The sequence below is a fragment of the Puma concolor genome, chromosome C1, assembly GCF_028749965.1.
Source record: "Puma concolor isolate L17-30 chromosome C1, mPumCon1.1.hap2, whole genome shotgun sequence".
NCBI classification, from domain to species: domain Eukaryota; kingdom Metazoa; phylum Chordata; class Mammalia; order Carnivora; family Felidae; genus Puma; species Puma concolor.
The window spans coordinates 38,414,242-38,432,989 of record NC_141674.1 but is presented as its reverse complement, the minus strand read 5'-3'; the positions used below and the strand labels follow the sequence as shown (position 1 = coordinate 38,432,989).

At 38.1% G+C, this 18,748-nt stretch overlaps 1 protein-coding gene across 3 annotated transcripts in view; it reads left to right on the top strand.

Annotated features, from left to right (window-relative positions):
* Positions 1 to 18,748, top strand: part of SPATA6 (spermatogenesis associated 6) — a 151,605-nt gene that overhangs the window by 40,455 nt on the left and 92,402 nt on the right. For all 3 annotated transcript variants that reach the window (XM_086716921.1, XM_086716920.1, XM_086716922.1), the window contains exons 4-5: positions 10,143 to 10,184; positions 11,196 to 11,320. In XM_086716921.1, the coding sequence (XP_086573047.1) occupies positions 10,143 to 10,184; positions 11,196 to 11,320 (167 nt within the window). The remainder of the gene's footprint in view (positions 1 to 10,142; positions 10,185 to 11,195; positions 11,321 to 18,748) is intronic.

Sequence of the window (18,748 nt, the reverse complement as noted above, 5' to 3'; positions counted from 1 at the left end):
AGAGAAAACAGCTCCAATGTCTGGTTCATCTTCCTGGCTTTTTCTTCTTCAGGATTCTAAACTCTAATTCTAAACTGTCTTATTTGCTTCTCTGTGCCTGCAAGCAGATTTTTAAAAATCATTTGACCAGATTTTTAAAATGTTCCTAGTAGGATGATTGGTGTGCTTGGTATATATTGTCATTATCTGAAGTAGAAGTCTGTTCCCCATTAATATTCTTTCTACCCTCATCTTGTCTCTGTGTAGTCTCCCATTCCTTTTTCCCTTCATTATGTCTGTTTATTCTAAGTATCTATTATTTGGTTGATATTGCATGGTTAATTATCACAGATTTGTGTAATCCATATTTTCATTTGATATACACATATTCATATTCCTACATGTTTAGTTTTGTAAGTGAACTTAGAATCATGTTTCAGGTCTAAAATAAATCTCTTTGAATTTTAATTTCAATTATATTTTGGGGGAATTGGCATTTTTACGTTATTCATTCTTCCCACTTAGATATGCAATGTATATTGACTTTTTAAACTTATGTTTTCCTTGTGTATAATATTAAGGTTTTGGGGGTATGTGTGTATGTACTTGCCATACATTTCTTATATTTCTAACTGGTTATATACTATGTGACTTTGGGGAATAAGGCTCTTCACCCACTTTTCTTTCTTTTTTTCGTGTGTGTGTGTGTGTGTGTGTGTGTGTGTGTGGTTGATATACAGGAAAGTGACCAAAAAATGTTTATCTTGTATCCAGTCATTTTTTTCAATATTTATTTATTTTGAGAAAGAGAGAGAGAGAGAGAGTGAGGGAGACGGGCAGAGAGAGAGGGAGAGAGAGAATGCCAAGTAGGCTGCATGCTGTCAGTGCAGAGCTTGACGCGGGGCTCAGTCCCACCCACTGTGAGATCATGACCTGAGCTGAAACCAAAAGTTGGACGCTCAACCAACTGAGCCACCCAGGCATCCCAAGGACTTTTAAAATTCAGTAAGAAAATAACAACATTAATTTAAAAATGGGCCAAAGACCTTAACAGATACTTCACCAAAGAAGATACAAAGATGACAAATAAGCATATGGAAATATGCTCCACATCATATGTCTTTGGGGAAATTCAAATTAAAACAAGTTATCACCAAAAACCTAGAATGGCCAAAATCCAAAACACTGACAGCACCAAATGTTGGTGGGGATACTGAGCAACAAGAACTCTTCTTATATACTGCTGGTGGGAATGCATAATGGAGCAGCAATTTAGAAGACAGTCTGGCAGTTTATTACAAAACTAAACACAGTCTTAACATACAATCCAGCAGCTACTCCTTTTGGTATTTACCCAAAGGAGTTGAAAACTTATGTCCACATAAAAACCTGCACAATAGCCTGCACAAGGTTTTGTTTGTTTTTAATTTTAGTCAGTTAATATACAGTACAGTATTGGTTTCAGGAGTACAATTCAGTGATTTGTCACTTTATACAACACCCAGTGCTCATCACATAAGTATCCTCTTGAACAGCCATCACCCATCTAGCTTGTCCCCTACCCACCTCCCTCCACCAACCTCAATTTGTTCTCTATCCTTAAGATAGTCTCTCACAAGTCTCTTGTGATGGGGTACCTGGGTGGCTCAGTCAGTTAAGTGTTTCACTTTGGTTCAGGTCATGATCTCATGGTTCATGAGTTCGAGCCTTGTGTCAGGCTCTGTGCTGTCAGCTCGGAGCCTGGAACCTGCTTCAGATTCTGTGACTCCCTCTCTGTCTCTGCCCCTCCCCCAGTCCTTCACACACATGAGCGTGCTCTCTTTCTCTCTGTCTGTAAGATAAACATTAAAAAAAAGAGTCTCTTGTGTTTTTGGTTTGTATCAAGTCCTGCCCCGGGCTTTGTGCTGTAGCACAGAGCCTGCTTGGGATTCTCTCCCTCTCTCTCTGCCCCTCCCCCACCACGTGTGCTCTTTCTATCAAAAAAAAAAAATCAAAAAAAAAAAAGGAGTATCTTCTGGTTTGTTTCCCTTTCTTCTCTTTTTTACCCCCTTTCCCAAATGTTGTTCATCTGTTTTGTTTCTTAAATTCCACATATGAGTGAAATCATATGGTATTTGTCTTTATCTGATTGACCTTTTTTGCTTAGCATAATACATTCTTGCTCCATCCACATCGTTGAAAATGGCAAGATTTTATTCTTTTTGTTGGCTGAGTAATATTCACTGTATGTGTGTATATATATATATATATATATATATATATATATATACACATTGTGTGTGTGTTTGTGTGTATACAATGTCTTTATTCATTTGATGGACATTTGGGCTTTCTCCATAGTTAGGCTATTGCTGATAATGCTGCTATAAATGTTGTGGTGCATGTACCCTTTTGAATCTGTGTTGTTGTATCCTTTGGGTAAATAAATACTTAGAAGTGCATTTGTTGGATCATAGGGTAGGTCTATTTTTAGTTTTTTGAGGAACCTCAGCTATGTTCTCCAGAGTGGCTACATCAGTTTGCACTACACCAGTGCAAATAGGGTTCCCCTTTTTCCGCATCCTTGCCAGCACCTGTTGTTTCTTGTGTTGTTAATTCTAGCCATTTTGAAAGGTGTAAGCTGGTATCTCATCATGGTTTTGATTTGTATTTCCCTGATGATGAGTTCTACCTGTTTTCTCCTGTAATGTTTTGATGGTTTCCTGTCTCACATTTAGATCTTTCATCCATTTTGAATTTATTTTGTGTGGTGTAAGAAAGTGGCCCAGGTTCATTCTTCTGCACTTTGCTGTTCAGTTCTCCTAACACCATTTGTGGAAGAGACTGTCTTTTTTCCGCTAGACATTCTTTGCTGCTTTGTCAAAGATTAGTTGACCATATAGTTGTGGGTCCATTTCTGGATTTTCTATTCTGTTCCATTTGTCTAAGTGTCTGTGTTTGTGCTAGTACCATACTGTTTTGATGACTACAGCTTTGTAATATAGCTTGAAGCCTAGAACCATGATGCCTCTAGCTTTGCTTTACTTTTTCTGGATTGCTTTGGCTATTCAGGGTCTTCTGTGATTCCGTACAAATTTTAAGATTGTTTGTTCTAGCTCTGCAAAAATACTTGTGGTATTTTGATAGGGATTGTATTGAATATGTAGATTAATTTGGATAATATAGACATTTTAACAATGTTTGTTCTTCTGATCCATGTGCATGGAATGCTTTTCCATTTCTTTAAGTCCTCTCAATTTCTTTCATAAGTGCTCTCTAGTTTTCGGAGTACAGATCTTTTACCTGTTTAGTTAGGTTTATTCCTAGGTATTTTATGTTTTTTGGTGCAATTGTAAATGGGATAGAGCCCTTGATTTCTTTTTCTGCTGCTTCATTATTGATGTATAAAAATGCAACAGATATCTGCATTGGTTTATTCCCTGCGACTTTGCTGAATTCATGTATCAGTTCTGGCAATTTATTGGTGGAGTCTTTCAGGTTTCTTTTTTTTTTTTTTTTTTTTAGTTTTATTTATTTTTAATTTTTAAAAAATTTTTAATGTTTATTTTTATTTATAAATTCCTAATGTCCCTCATCCATTTAGCCCACCCCCCCACAATCCCTCCAGCAGCCCTCTGTTCTCTGTATTTAAGAGTCTCATATGTTTTGTTCCCCTCCCTGCTTCTATATTATTTTTGCTTCCCTTCCCTTGTATTTATCTATTTTGTATCTTAAATTCCTCATATGAGTGAAGTCATATGATATTTGCCTTTCTCTGACTAATTTCACTTAGCATAATACCTTCTAGTTCCATCCACCTAGTTGAAAATGGCAAGATTTCATTCTTTTTGATTGCCAAGTAATACTCCATTATATATATGTACCATACCACATCTTCTTTATCCATTCATCTGTCGATGGACATTTGAGCTCTTTCCATACTTTGGCTATTGTCAATAGCACTGCTATAAACATTGGGGTGCGTGTTCCCCTTCAAAACAGCACACCTGTATCCCTTGGATAAATACCTAGTAGTGCAATTGCTGGGTCGTAGGGTAGTTCAATTTTTAACTTTTTGAGGAACCTCCATACTGTTTTCCAGAGTGGCTGCACTAGTTTGCATTCCCACCAGCAGTGCAAAAGAGATCCTCTTTCTCTGCATCCTCGCCAACATCTGTTGTTGCCTGAGTTGTTAACGTTAGCCATTGTGACAGGTGTGAGGTGATACCTCATTGTGGTTTTCATTTGTATTTCTCTGATGATGAGTGATGTTGAGCATTTTTTCATGTGTCTGTTAGCCATTGGGACGTCTTCTTTGGAAAAGTGCCTGTTCATGTCTTTTGCCCATTCCTTCACTGGATTATTTGTGTTTTGGGTGTTGAGTTTGATACGTTCTTTATAGATTTTGGATCCTAACCCTTTATTTGATATGTCATTTGCAAAGATCTTCTCCAGTTCTGTTGGTTGGCTTTTAGTTTTGCTGATTGTTTCCTTTGCTGTGCAGAAGCTTTTAATTTTGATGAGGTCCTAATAGTTCGTTTTTGCTTGTGTTTCCCTTGCCTTGACGTGTTGAGTAAGAAGTTCCTGTGGCCAAGGTCAAAGAGGTTTTTGCCTGTTTTCCCCTCTAGGATTTTCATGGCTTCCTGTCTTACATTTAGGTCTTTCTTCCATTTTGAGTTTATTTTTGTGTATGGTATAAGAAAGTGGTCCAGGTTCATTTTTCTGCATGTTGCTGTCCAGTTTTCCCAGGACCACTTGCTGAAGAGATTGTCTTTATTCCACTGGATATTCTTTCCTGCTTTGTCAAAGATTAGTTGGCCATACGTTTGTGGGTCAATTTCTGGGTTTTCTGTTCTGTTCCACTGATATGCGTGTCTGTTTTTGTGCCAGTGCCATACTGTCTTGATAATTACAGCTTGAAGTCCAGGATTGTGATGCTTTGGTTTTCTTTTTCAAGATTACTTTGGCTATTCAGGGGCTTTTCTGGTTCCATGCAAATTTTAGGTTTGTTTGTTCTAGCTCTGTGAAGAATGCTGGTGTTATTTTGATAGGAATTGCTCAGGTTTCTACACAGAATATTATATTTTCTTCAGATAGTGAAAATTTGACTTCTTCCTTGCCAATTTGGATGCTGTCATTTCTTTTTGTTGTCTGATTGCTGAGGCTAAGACTTCAGTACTGTGTTAAATAGTAATCATGAGAGTGGACATCTTTGTCTCATTCCTCACTGTAGGGGAAAGGCTCTCCATATCATTTATTTCTGCTCTAATCTTTATTAGTTCCCTTCTTCTGCTGACTAGGGCTTTATTTGCTGTTCCTTTTCTAGCTCCTTTAGGTAAAAGGTTAGGTTGTATATTTGAGACCTTTCTTGCTTCTTGAGATAGGCCTAATTGCAATATACTTCCCTCTTAGGACTGCCTTTGCTGTATTTCAAAGGTTTTGGACTGTCATGTTTTCATTTTTGTTTGCTTCCATATATTTCTTTATTTCTTCTTTAATTTCCTGGTTAACCTGTTCATTGTTTAATAAGATGTTCTTTAACCATCATGTATTTGAGGGCTTTCCAATTTTTTTCTTGTGGTAGATTTCAGGTTTCATAGTGTTGTGATCTGAAAATATGCATGGTACGATCTCAATCTTTTTGTACTTGTTGAGGGCTGATTTCTGACCCAGAATGTGATCTAGTCTGGAGAATGTTCCATGGGCACTAGAAAATAATATGTATTCTGCTTCTTTAGGATGGAATGTACTTTATTTTTTTAAGTTTATTTATTTATTTTGAGAGAGACAGACAGAGAGAGAGAGAGAGAGAGAGAATATGAATGGGGGAGGGGTAGAGATGGTGAGAGAGAATCCCTGCTAGGAGCCTGCTAGGCTCCATGCTGTCAGCACCGAGCCTGATACAGGGCTTGATACCATGAACTATGAGATCATGGCCTGAGCTGAAATCAAGAGTCAGATGCTTAACTGACTGAGCCACCCACATGCCCCTAGGATGGAATGTTCCAAATATATGTTAAGTCTGTCTGGTCCAGTGTGCCATTCAAAGATATCATTTCCTTGTTGGTTTTCTGCTTAGGGGGAATATATATGTATGTATACACACACACACACACACACACACACACACACACACACACACACACACATATATGGATCTTGTGTTTTTATCCATTCTGTTACCCTAGGTCTTTTGACTTAGAACTTTTACATTCAAAGTGATTATGGAAAGGTATGAATTTAGTGCCATTGTGTTACCTATAGAATTGGTGTTTCTGGTGGCATTCTCTGGTCTTCTCTTTTTTAATTTTTTTTAATGTTTATTTATTTTTGAGACAGAGAGAGACAGAACATGAACGGGGGAAGTCAGAGAGAGAGGGAGACACAGAATCTGAAGCAGGCTCCAGGCTCTGAGCTGTCAACACAGAGCTCGACGTGGGGCCTGAACTCACGGACCATGATATCATGACCTGAGCCGAAGTAGGACACTTAACTGACTGAGCCACCCAGGCGCCCCTGGTCTTTTCTTATCTTTGTTCCTTTTGGTCTTTTTCCTCCACTCAAAGAGTCCCCCTTAAAATTTCTTGCTGCATTGGTTTAGTGGTCACAAACCTCTTTAGTTTTTGTTTGGGAAACTCTTTATCTCTCCTTCTATTCTGAATGACAGCCTTGCCGGATAAAGAATTTTTGGCTGCATATTTTTCCAATTCAGCACGTTGAATATATCCTGCCACTCCTTTCTGGCCTGCCAAATTTCTGTAGATAGGTCTGCTGTGAACCTGACTTTTCTTCCCTTGTTGGTTACGGACTTTTTTCCCTTGCTCCTTTTGGGATTCTTTCCTTGTCTGTGTATTTTATGAATTTGACTGTATGCCTTGGCAATGGTTGGCTTTTGTGGAATTTAATGGGAGTTCCCTGTGCTTTTTGGATTTTGATGTCTGTGTCTTTCCTCAGATTAGGGAAATCTTCAGCTATAATTTTTATGAATAAACCTTCTGCCACCTTTTTTCTCTCTTCATGTTCTGGGATTCCTTCTGTATGAATTTTGTCACATTTTACTAAGTTGCTGAATTCCCTGAGTATACCTTTGTGATCCATTACTTTTCTTTCCCTCTTTTCATCTTCATAATTTTCCATAATTTTACCTTCTATATTACTCTGCTCCTCTGCTTCGTCCATCCTCATTTTTATGGCCTTCATTTGGGTTTGCATCTTGGTTTTACCATTTTTTATTTTAGCCTGACTAGATTTTAGTTCTTTCATCTCTTCAGAAAGGGATTCTCTGGTGTCTTGTATGCTTTTTTCAAGCTCAGCTAGTATCCTCATAATCATTGTTTTACTTATTTATTATTCATTTATTTATTTCTCATAATCATTGTTTTAAATTCTAGTTCAGACATCTTACATATATCTGTACTGATTAAATCCTGGCTGTGAGTTCTACTTCCTGTTCTTTCTTTTGGAGTGAATTTTTCTGTCTCATCATTTTGTCCAGAAAAAAATAGAAGAAAGAAAAAAAAAAAACCAAGACAAAAAAACAAAAACCAAAACCAAAAAACTAGATCCGTGGTGTGTTTTGTTCTGCTTGTTAAAAGAATCTAGATCTAGAGGTGCCTGGGTGGCTCAGTTGGTTAAGTGTCTGACTTCAGTTCAGGTCACGATCTCACGGTCCATGGGTTAGGTTTGAGCGCCGTATCAGGCTCTGTGATGACAGCTCAGAGCCTGGAGCCTGCTTCGAATTTTGTGTCTCCCTCTCTCTTTGCCCTTCTCCCTCTCGTGCTCTGTCTCTCTCTCTCTCTCTCAAAAATAAATAAATATTTAAAAAAAGAATCTAGATCCAAAAGTATAAGTAATATAAAATAGAATAGAATAGAGAAAATAGATAACAGAAAAAAGAACTTGAGAAAAACTAAGAAGATACTTGAGAAAATAAATAATAATAAAAAGGGATGAAAGTAAAAAGGAAGTTAGATCCCATTTCCCCTAGAGCTGAAGCTTTGCAACATTCTATGATCAATAGACTTGGTGTTGAGTTGTTTGTGCTAGTCTTCTGGGGGACCGACCTTCTGTGCTGATTTTCAGACTGACTTGTTTCAGTGAAAATGGGCCGGGACAGGGTGAAAAGGAGGGGGTTGTGCTTTGTGTACGTGGCTCCATCCTCCACTAGGTGGCGCTGTTTTGCTTCAGTTCAGATGGACAGGATGCACAGCTCCCTAGCCCTGGAGCTGAATGTTCACACCTCCCACTCTTCAACAAACCCTCACAGAAGAGTAGTCACCCCTCTTGTGTACCTGGTTTTCATGAGAACCATGCGTTCACCCTGCCTGATCTGAGCTTTTTTATCTCAGGCACACGACTAAGTTTCAAAACTACACAAATTTTAGGGAATCCTGCACAGGGACCCAAGCTGTTCCCCTGGGGGAGCATCTTGCTATGCTTTTGCCCTTTGCCAGCCAGTGTGAGGAAAGCAGTCACAGACCCCGCAGTGGTTCAGAGTTTATGTCAAAACAGAGCAGAAAGCCAGCACCCTGCCTTAGCTCACTGCCCTCAGCCCGAGTCCCCACTCCTATGCTTGGGAACAGTGCAGCAGGTTGGCCTGACCCGTCTTTCTTGTGACCCAGCGGATCCTCAGACCATGCTGTCACTCCTGGGATTCTGCCCTGGTTTGCCACCTGAGCACCTTTAATCCAGGCACATCCCACATGGTGGTGGACTTCTAAAAGTTCAGATTTTGTACTCTGCTGCTTATAATACTTTGCAGTAGCCTCTGTAAGCAGGCTCCCTCACAGCCTCTGTACCCACAGCTATGTCTCCCCCAACTAAACTCTCTCCTTCCAGAAGGTGGTCATTTTTCTACCTGTAGATTTGCACTTTTTGTTCTCTCAGACCTCTGATTGATTTCTTGGGTGTTCAGAGTTATTCGATAACTTGCTTTATTTGAGGGACGAGACAAGCTGAAGGTCTCCCTGCTCCTCCACCACCTGAACTCCTTTCTCCACAAGCTTGTTTATAGAAGCCTTTTTTTATAACTGTCAAAACTTGGAAGCAACCAAGATGCTCCCTAGTAGATGAATGGATAAATAAAGTGTGGTATATCCAGACAATGAATATTATTCAACACTTAAAAGAAATGAGCTATCAGGGCACCTGGGTAGCTCAGTTGGTTAAGTGTCCCATTCTTGATTTTGGCTCAGGTCATGATCTCACAGTGTGTGAGTTTGAGCCCTGCATTGGACTCTGTGCTGAGATCATGGAACCTGCTTGGGATTGTCTCCTTTTCTTGCTGTGCCACCTCCCCCACCCTGACCAAAAAAATAAATAAACATTTAAGAAAAAGAAATGAGCTATCAAGCCATCAGTAACATGAAGGACCCTGAAATGCGTGTTACTGAGTGAAAGAAGCCAATGGGAAAAACCTGAACGCTATATGATTCTAACTACATGACATTCTGGAAAAGGCAAAACTGGAGACAATGAAAAGATCAGTGGTTGCTTGTGGAGGCAAATTGAAGTGGAACAGAGAGATGAATAGGCAAGAGCACAGAGGAAAATCAGGGAAGTGAAAATACTATGGGTGATACTATAACGATGGAATATGTCATTATACATTTGTCCAAACCCACAGAGTATACATCACCAAGACTGAACCCTAAGGTAAACTATGGACTTTGGGTGATTATGATGGAACTATGGGGGTTTATCCTTGGTAAAAAAAAAAAAAAACCAAAACAAAGACGTGCCATTCCTGTGAGTGAGGTTGATAGTAGGGAGGCTGTGCATGTGTGGGGACAGAGATATATGGGAAATCTCTGTACTTCCCTCTCTAGTTTTGTTGTAAACCTAAAACTGCTCTAAAAAAATAAAATTAAAAAAAATCAGAAAAACTCCAGAGAGGTTGAAGGGTTAATCTCCACTATAGAATAGTAAAGCCCTAAGAGACATGGCAACCAAAATATATATATACGTATATATATACACACACATATATATACATATGTATGCGTATACATATGTATGTATACATATGTATATGTATATATATATTTTCACACACAGTATACTAAGATATAAACGTATATGTAGTCTACCTGGCAATTACTTTGACTTTTAGAGACTTGTGATTAGAGTAACTAATTTTTGTTTATTATTAATTTGTCTAAGGAAATTTTTCTTTAAACTTTCAGATGATACTGCATTGTTTGAGTTGATTCAACTAGTTCCACCAGGTACTGTATTATATTTTGATAAGGTAATTGATGTGCAAACCCATTTAAAAGAATGCTTCTTAAAAATACCATCTTTTCCCCTCCTTCCCAAATTAAGAACAATGTTGAGTTTCTAGTATTGGTCCATAAATGTAAAATGTCAATAGATGAAAATAATATATTCAGAAAGATTGACATAAATAGTATTTGAACATATTGTTCTAAGATTGAATAAATAGTAATAATGGAAAATGGAAAATTACATGCTATCATTCTAGCATATTTTGGGACATTCATAAAAACTGACTTCTGGTTTTTGTGATTTTTCCCAAAGTCTATTTTTTTGTTGATAAAGTAATTATCCTTTTTTTGTGTGTTGACTGTTACTAGGAATGGAGGGGAATAAAACCTTAACTGTTTAGTAAATACTACAAATCTCTGGGATAGGTAGAATTAAAATATGGAGACTGGCTTGATTGTTGTTATTTACTTCTATGATTATAGGAAAAATCTACCTTAAATAATTATTTTATGTGAAAAATGGAGAACTATATGTTATTGAAAATTAGTAATCTTAAAGATTTTGAATATTACATATATACATAATTCAGGTAACCATAAATTCTAGAGAATGTCTACGTTTTTTTCCAACATGTACCATAATGTCTTATAATGTCAGGTGGAAAGGAATGGAAGGTAGAAAAAATTTGTGGAGATAGTAATTAAGTTTCCAACTTGATAGGTTTACAAGGACTTTTTTTCTCTAGAAACATGTAGGTACTCATAAAATTTACATGAACATCTCCCTTCTATCAAGGGAAAGGAGAATGTCATTATGTACTACATTTCTGAATAAGGAATCCATTTAACATAACTTGCTTTAAATTTTCCTTTCATAGGAAAACAAACAAACATGACATGAAGCAGATATTTCAGTAAAGCATCAGGCACTATATATTTTTGTACCTGATGATTTTGCTTCTGAATAGAATATTTTGTTATAGTTTGAGTCATAGTATATCTTTTTTGTAGTGGGTGAAACACTGTCTACATATGATGAAAATACACGAGATTTCATGTTCCCGGGTCCAAACCAAATTTCTGGACACCATGATTCAAACCGCCAGGTTACCATGAGGAAGATTTCTGGCCTTCGAGTAAGTGCTTACTATTTTCGGAATCAATTTGTGATATGGGATCACTGTTAAAAGCACCATATAGCCTTTAATACCTGAAATGTGAAGAACTGATTCAAAGTTTAATTTGGTTCAAAAGCTAATTTTTAATGAAATTATGATGTTATTTTAAACATAAATCTGAATGAAAATGATATAACAGAACCCATGCATCTTTCATCTAGAATTAACAAGTGTTATTTTGCCTTGTATTATTCAGATTTCTCTTTTTTCCTTCTGCCACCTGCGTCCTGCCTCCCCACATTCCCTATCTCTCTTTTCTCTTTTCTTTATTATTCCCTCAGAAGAATGACCAATAAACATTTGAAAAGGTGCTGAATCTCATCAGCATATGGGGAAATCCAAATGAAAAAAACCGTATGATTTCATTTTTGTAGCCATAAGATTGGTAAAATTTAATAAAATCTGACACTATCAGTAGTGTGAAAACTACCACAGTTCAGAATTATCTAATAAAGGCAAAGATTCTCATAGCCTGTTGCCTTCTAGGTGTGTACCTGGGGGATGTATTCTGTCTGGTATACTAAGAGATTTTCTAGGGGTGTTCACTGATAGCATGGTTCATAATAGTGAAAAATTGCAATAATTTAAATGTTCATTAGTAGGAGTTTGGATAGATTGTTGTATGTTCATGTCATGGAAATATATATTCATATAACTAAATGTGAAAGCTACAATGTGATAGCCAATTCTTCCATCCTTTCCTCCAACTCCGTTCAACTTTTGTTGGGTGATTTACACATATTTTTATCCCTGAAAATGTCTTCCACTTAGAGAAGCTGAGAGAAGACCCTGCTATTTCAAAGAAGAAAAAAGCAAAAGATGTATAGGTTCAAATAATTTGGGCAAACATTTTTTTACTAATTTTATAAAATGTTTAAGTTGTTTGAGTAAGGGAAATGGGGTGATATATGAGCCAATATGGTGAATTAAATAGTTTTCCCTGTAGGTCTAGATTTATGATATGCTCTGTCCTTGGAAATAGCAACTTCAGCTTGCTGGAAGTGTAAAAGTTGACTAGTAAATCTATGAAAATATACTTCCTTTGAGATATTTTCAGTGTCAGTTAGCTATCTTCTATTATAAAAACCTTCAAAGAGTGTTTCAACAAATGTATGGAAGCCTGCAATGAAAAAAAAAAATCTGATTTTAACATTATGGTGTTTTGAGGGCACCTGGGTGGCTCAGTTGGTTAAACATCTGACTTCAGCTCAGGTCATTATCTCATGGTTGGTGAGTTCAAGCCCCATGTCAGGCTCTGTGCTGACAGCATGCAGTCTGGAGCCTGCCTCAGATTCTGTCTCCCTCTCTCTCTGCCCCTCCCCTATGCATGCTCTGTCTTTCTCTCTCTCAAAGGTAAATAAACATTTAAAAAAAATTATGGTGTTTTGAAAGAAATTTAAAAGGCTATATTATACCAAATTGACAATATAAACATAAAAGTATGGACCGTTAATAGGTATCTTCTTCATTTACTTTGGGTTACTTTTACATACATTCAGATGTTGGATTACTAAGACAAAAAATACACACACACACACACACACACACACACACACACACACACATATGTATACACATACATATAATTACTTCTGGTAATGGTGGTGTGAAGAGGTTGACTATTCCTCTCTCCATACAAAATAAGTATAAAACTGGACAAAATTGTCATAAGCACCAGTTTTAGGACACTGAAAACTGGCAATTAAGACAGATTAAGCCTGTTTAAGGTTATAAGCAAGTGTTGAATCACTGTATTGTACACCTGAAACTAATATTACACTGTATGTTAACTAACTGGAATTAAAAGAAGAAGACAGATTAAGTGTTTATACTTAAATAATGGCTAAAGATTTGGATAAAAATGGCAGGAACATGTGGCCTTCTTGCCTGAGACAGCTTCCATACCCTACTTGGCCAGTGAGAAATTGTAGCTTCACCAGTCCTGGGGTTGGGCAGAAAAATCAACAGCTCTGCTGCCAGAGGGGTCGGAATCAGGTTTGGGCAGTAAGACTGTGATATTGTAATTTTTAAAAAATATTTATTTATTTTTAATTTACATCCAAGTCAGTTAGCATATAGTGCAATAATGATTTCAGGAGTAGGTTCCAGTGATTCCTCCCTATGTATAACACCCAGTGCTCTTCCCAATAAGTGTCCTCCATAATGCCCCTTACCCATTTAGCACATTGCCCCTCCAAACCCCTCCAGTAACCCTCTGTTTGTTCTCCATATTTAAGAGTCTCTTATGTTTTGTCCCTCTCCTTGCTTTTATATTATTTTTGCTTCCCTTCCCTTATGTTCATTTGTTTTGTATTTTAAATTCCTCATATGAGTGAAGTCATATGATATTTGTCTTTCTCTGACTTATTTCGCTTAGCATAATACCCTCTAGTTCCATCTACATAGTTGCAAATGGCAAGATTTCATTCTTTTTGATTGCTAAGTAATACTCCATTGTATATATACATACCACATCTTCTTCTTTTTTTTTTTTTATAACACATCTTCTTTATCCATTCATCTGTCGATGGACATTTGGGCTCTTTCCATATTTTGGCTGTTGTCAATAGCGCTGCTATAAACATTGGGGTACATGTGCCCCTTCGAAACAGCACACCTGTATCCCTTGGATAAATACCTAGTAGTGCAGTTGCTGGGTTGTAGGGTAGTTCTATTTTTAACTTTTTGAGGAACCTCCATACTGTTTTCCAGAGTGGCTGCACTAGTTTGCATTCCCACTGGCAGTGCAAAAGAGATCCTCTTTCTCCGCATCCTCGCCAGCATCTGTTGTTGCCTGAGTTGTTAATTTTAGCCATTCTAACTGGTATGAGGTGATACCTCATTGTGGTTTTAATTTGTATTTCCCTGACGATGAGTGATGTTGAGTATTTTTTCATGTGTCGGTTGGCCATCTGGATGTCCTCTTTGGAAAAGTGTCTATTCTTGTCTTTTGCCCATTTCTTCACTGGATTATTTATTTTTGGGGTGTTGAGTTTGATACGTTCTTTATAGATATTGGATACTAACCCTTTATCTGAAATGTCATTTGCAAATATCTTCTCCCATTCTGTTGGTTGCCTTTTAGTTTTGTGGTTGTTTCCTTCACTGTCCAGATGATGGTCCCAATAGTTCATTTTTTGTTTTTGTTTCCCTTGCTTCTGGAGACATGTCAAGTAAGAAGTTTCTATGGACGAGGTCAGAGAGGTTGTTAACCTACTTTCTCCTCTAGAATTTTGATGGCTTCCTGTCTTATGTTTAGGTCTTTCATCTATTTTGAGTTTATTTTTGTATGGGTAAGAAAGTGGTCCAGGTTCATTTTTCTGCATGTTGCTGTACAGTTTTCCCAACACGACTTGCTAAAGAGACTGTCTTTATTCCATTGGATATTCTTTCCTGTTTTGTGAAAGATTAGTTGGCCATACATTTGTGGGTCCATTTCTGGGTTCTCTATTCTGTTTCATTGATCTAAGAAATATATATTTGGTTTTATCCTTTTTCTGGCACAGAACTTCCAAAACCCTTGGAATTTTCTAAGTGGTAGGAGCAATAAAGGTGTTTTACTTGTTTTGTTATGTTTTTGAGGTAACTTTTGAAAGGCCCCTAGATAGCCTAAGGATGAGGGTTAATTGCCAGGGAGAACAAACATGTGTTAGAGGGTTGGAACTTTCAGCACCCTGACCTGTGGGGAGGGTATATGAGGCTGGAGATTGCATTAAAACACTAATGGCCAGTAATTAATCAATTGTGGATATAGTACTGAAGCCTCCACAAAAACCCATAGGGGTTTGGTTTAGAGAGCTCTTAGGTGAACGTCTGAGGCAGGTGCTGCGAGAGTTGTGTGCCTAGAGAGGGCATGGGAGCTCCATGTCCCTTCCCACCTACTTTGCTCTATGAATCTCTTCCATCTGGATGTTCAGCTGTATCCTTTATCATATTCATTTATAATAAATTGGTAAACAGTAAACTATTTTCCTGGGTTTTGTGAGCCTCTCTAGCCAATTAATTGAACCAGGGGAGAAGGGCATGGAGACCTCCAAATTATAGCTGATTGGTCAGAAACACAGGCGACAACCTAGAGTTGGGATGACATCTGAAGTGGGGTGGGTGCAGTCTTGTAGGACTGATCCTTAACCTGTGGGATCTGATACTATCCCCATGTAGTGTTAGAACTGAGTTAAATTATAGGACCCCTATCTGGTGTCACAGAGAATTGCTTGCTGATGTTGGAAAACCCACACATGGGAGTTGGTGTCAGAATCCTAAGGGCAAACAGTGTGTCTTCACCAACTAAATGTGGTGGATTTGGATGCAAATGGATGAAGAAACCACATAGTTTTGATAGGCCGAAGGCTGTTCCAGTTAGATTGAGCAGCCATCTGCCAGAAGGTTCACAGAAGTAAGGGAGCAATTTCACAGAGAAGTAAGGGAGGGCTGAGGTCAGCTCTCCACTCATTCCTGGCTGACTGTGAAACTATGCATATGCAAACGAGAGACAGTGCGAGCCCAGCAAAAAGTGAAACTCGGTAGAAACTACAGATCTGGCTGTGTCTTTGAATGTATTCCCCAAGCCACACACAGATAATCAACAGAGTGGAACCCTTACAGGTTCATAGGATGACCACTAAGCTATGTATATACAGGTGAGACCCCTAGAATGAATGGAAGAATCAAAAGATACATGGTATGTGTATAAACTGAACAGCAAAACGGCAGATACAAATCTAGTTGTATCCAGTGTTTTTAAATGTGAATGGATAAAACACTCCAATCAGTAGTTTGTTGTCCTGGCAGACAACAGTGTACCCTTCCTCAGAATTCTTATGACATCTATCTGAGTCTTAGGCTGTCTTCCTGAACCCATTGCTGTGGCAAGAATTCAATCACATCTGAGATTAAATCCTGGCACTCTCACAGACTACCTGACTAAATTTGAGCAAAGCACTATAATATTAAGATATCATAAGGCTGTTGGGTGGATTAATGAAACCTTGTAAATGGTTGTAGCAGTACCTGGCACAGAGAACACTCAATAAATGTTAGTGATATGATGATGGCTGTGGAGATCATGACAGTGGTGATGATGATGATAGTCTCCTTTAGACTGTGAACTCCATAGAAACAGGATCTGTGGCTTTCTCTTCTTTAAATTTAAGTGTTCACGCAGTACTTTGCATGGAATAGGTACTCAAATGCCTCTTGATTGAATTGAATGAATGAATTACATCTTATAGACATCATAGAGGAACTGACATTTGAGATGGAGTGATGATTAATTTTAGGCATCAACTTGGTTAGGTTATGGTGCCCAGTTGTTTCGTCAAACTCTAGTCTAGATGTTACTGTGAAAGTATTTTGTAGATGTAATTAATGTTTACAAACAGTTGACTTTAAGTATAGGAGATTACCATTGACAATGTAGGTGGATCTCATCCAATTAGTTGAAGGCCTGAAGAGCAAAACCTAAGGTTTCCCAAACAATAAGGGATTCTGCCTCAAAACTATAATGTAGAGATACAACCTAAATTTTACCCGGCTAGCTTGCATACAGATTTCACACACAAGACTGTGATATCAACTTTTGTCTGAGTTGCTAGCCTCTGGATTGCCCTCTGGATTTTGGACTTGCCACTCTCATAATTGCATGAGCCAATTCCTTAAAATAAATCTTGCGCGCTCTCTCTCTCTTTCTCTCCCTCCCTCTCCTATTAGTTCTGTTTTCCCAGAGAACCCCAACACAATGGTTTTGAATGCTCAGTGAAAATAATGGCTAAAACACTGAGTATTTACTATATGACCAGCAATATGTGGGGAAGGGTAAAGTGATAAGTTGCAATCCAGGCTATGGTAGTTATAAAATACGTCCACAAATGATTTGATACTTCTCTCTTCCAAAGGTGGAGCTAATTCTACAGACTATACTTAGTGACTCTAACAGATAAAATGTGGTGAAGTGACAGTATTGGACCTTGGAGACCAGGTCTTTAAATACATTGTGGCTTTCTTCTTGTACTCACCCTTGTATCGCTTACTTTGGGCTAAGCCAACTGCCATGTGTGAAGATACTCAAGCAACTGTACAGAGAGGGCAGAAGCTGGGAAGGCCTTGCTAGAATGTTTGTAAAAGCTTGAAAGGTCTTGAAGAAACTGTCAGATGCGTGTTTGCAGAAAGTAAGGTAAATGTTATGGGAATTAGGGTTAAAAGGAATCTTTATTGGGGCATCTGGGTGGCTCAGTTGGCTAAGCATCTGACTTTGGCTCAGGTCATTATCTCACCGTTCTTGAGTTTGAGCCCCGCATCAGGCTCTGTGCTAAAAGCTTGGAGCCTGCTTCAGATTCTGTGTCTCACTCTTTCTCTCTGCCCCTGCCCTGCTCATACTCTCTCTCTCAAAAATAAATAAACATTAAAAAAATTAAAAATAAATAATAAATAATAAATAAAAAGAGGAATCTTTGTGATGTAATGGCAGAAAATTTAGCCATATAGTCATCTGCAGTAATGTAGAGAAATATTTAAGGAAATGAGTGGTCTAAGACTTTCAGGTAGATTGTTAGAGAGTCTGCTTGGTTTTCTCTTGCTGCTTTATAGCAAAGTATGAGAGGAGAGAGGTAAGCAAAAGGAAAGGCTGTTTAGCAAAAAGGAGTTGGAACTTACTGTTTCTGAAGATTCCCCACTTTTCCCAATGGCAGATAATGCTAAAATTAAGGGTTGACTTCTGAGCAAAAATCATTCCAGGCACTTTTGGGAAATTGTGGTCTGATGGTGAAACCTAGGGTGTGACTATATAATCCTTCATTAAAATCTCAGAAAGATCCAAGATGTTGTCTTAGAAAATAATTTAATCGAATATCAGGTTTTTTTGAAGATGCGTAAGGGCAGTCTCATCAGAAGCCCAGTGGAGAGAAGCGTGCAGCTTTGGTCTAATGGAGTGAACTGCAATAAGATTCATAGGAGAACCACACATGTTTTTAAAGAGCATTATATTGGGGTGCCTGGGTGGCTCAGTCGGTTAAGCGTCCAACTCCAGCTCAGGTCATGATCTCGCGGTCCGTGGGTTCGAGCCCCACGTCGGGCTCTTTGCTGACAGCTCAGAGCCTAGAGCCTGTTTCGGATTCTGTGTCTCCCTCTTTCTCTGACCCTCCCCTGTTCATGCTCTCTCTCTCTCTCTCTGTCTCAAAAATAAATAAATGTTAAAAAATTTAAAAAAAAAATAAAGAGCATTATATTGTTGGAAATACCGCCAGCTTGGTCTGAAATGCAGAGAGACCTCACAAAATGAAAATTGGACCCCCAGAATTCTGTTGACAGGACTCACACTCAGAACACTGTGCAGCTCTAACATATGGTCTACCTCTCATTGAGAAGGAATGATAATTTAGAGGATGGAAG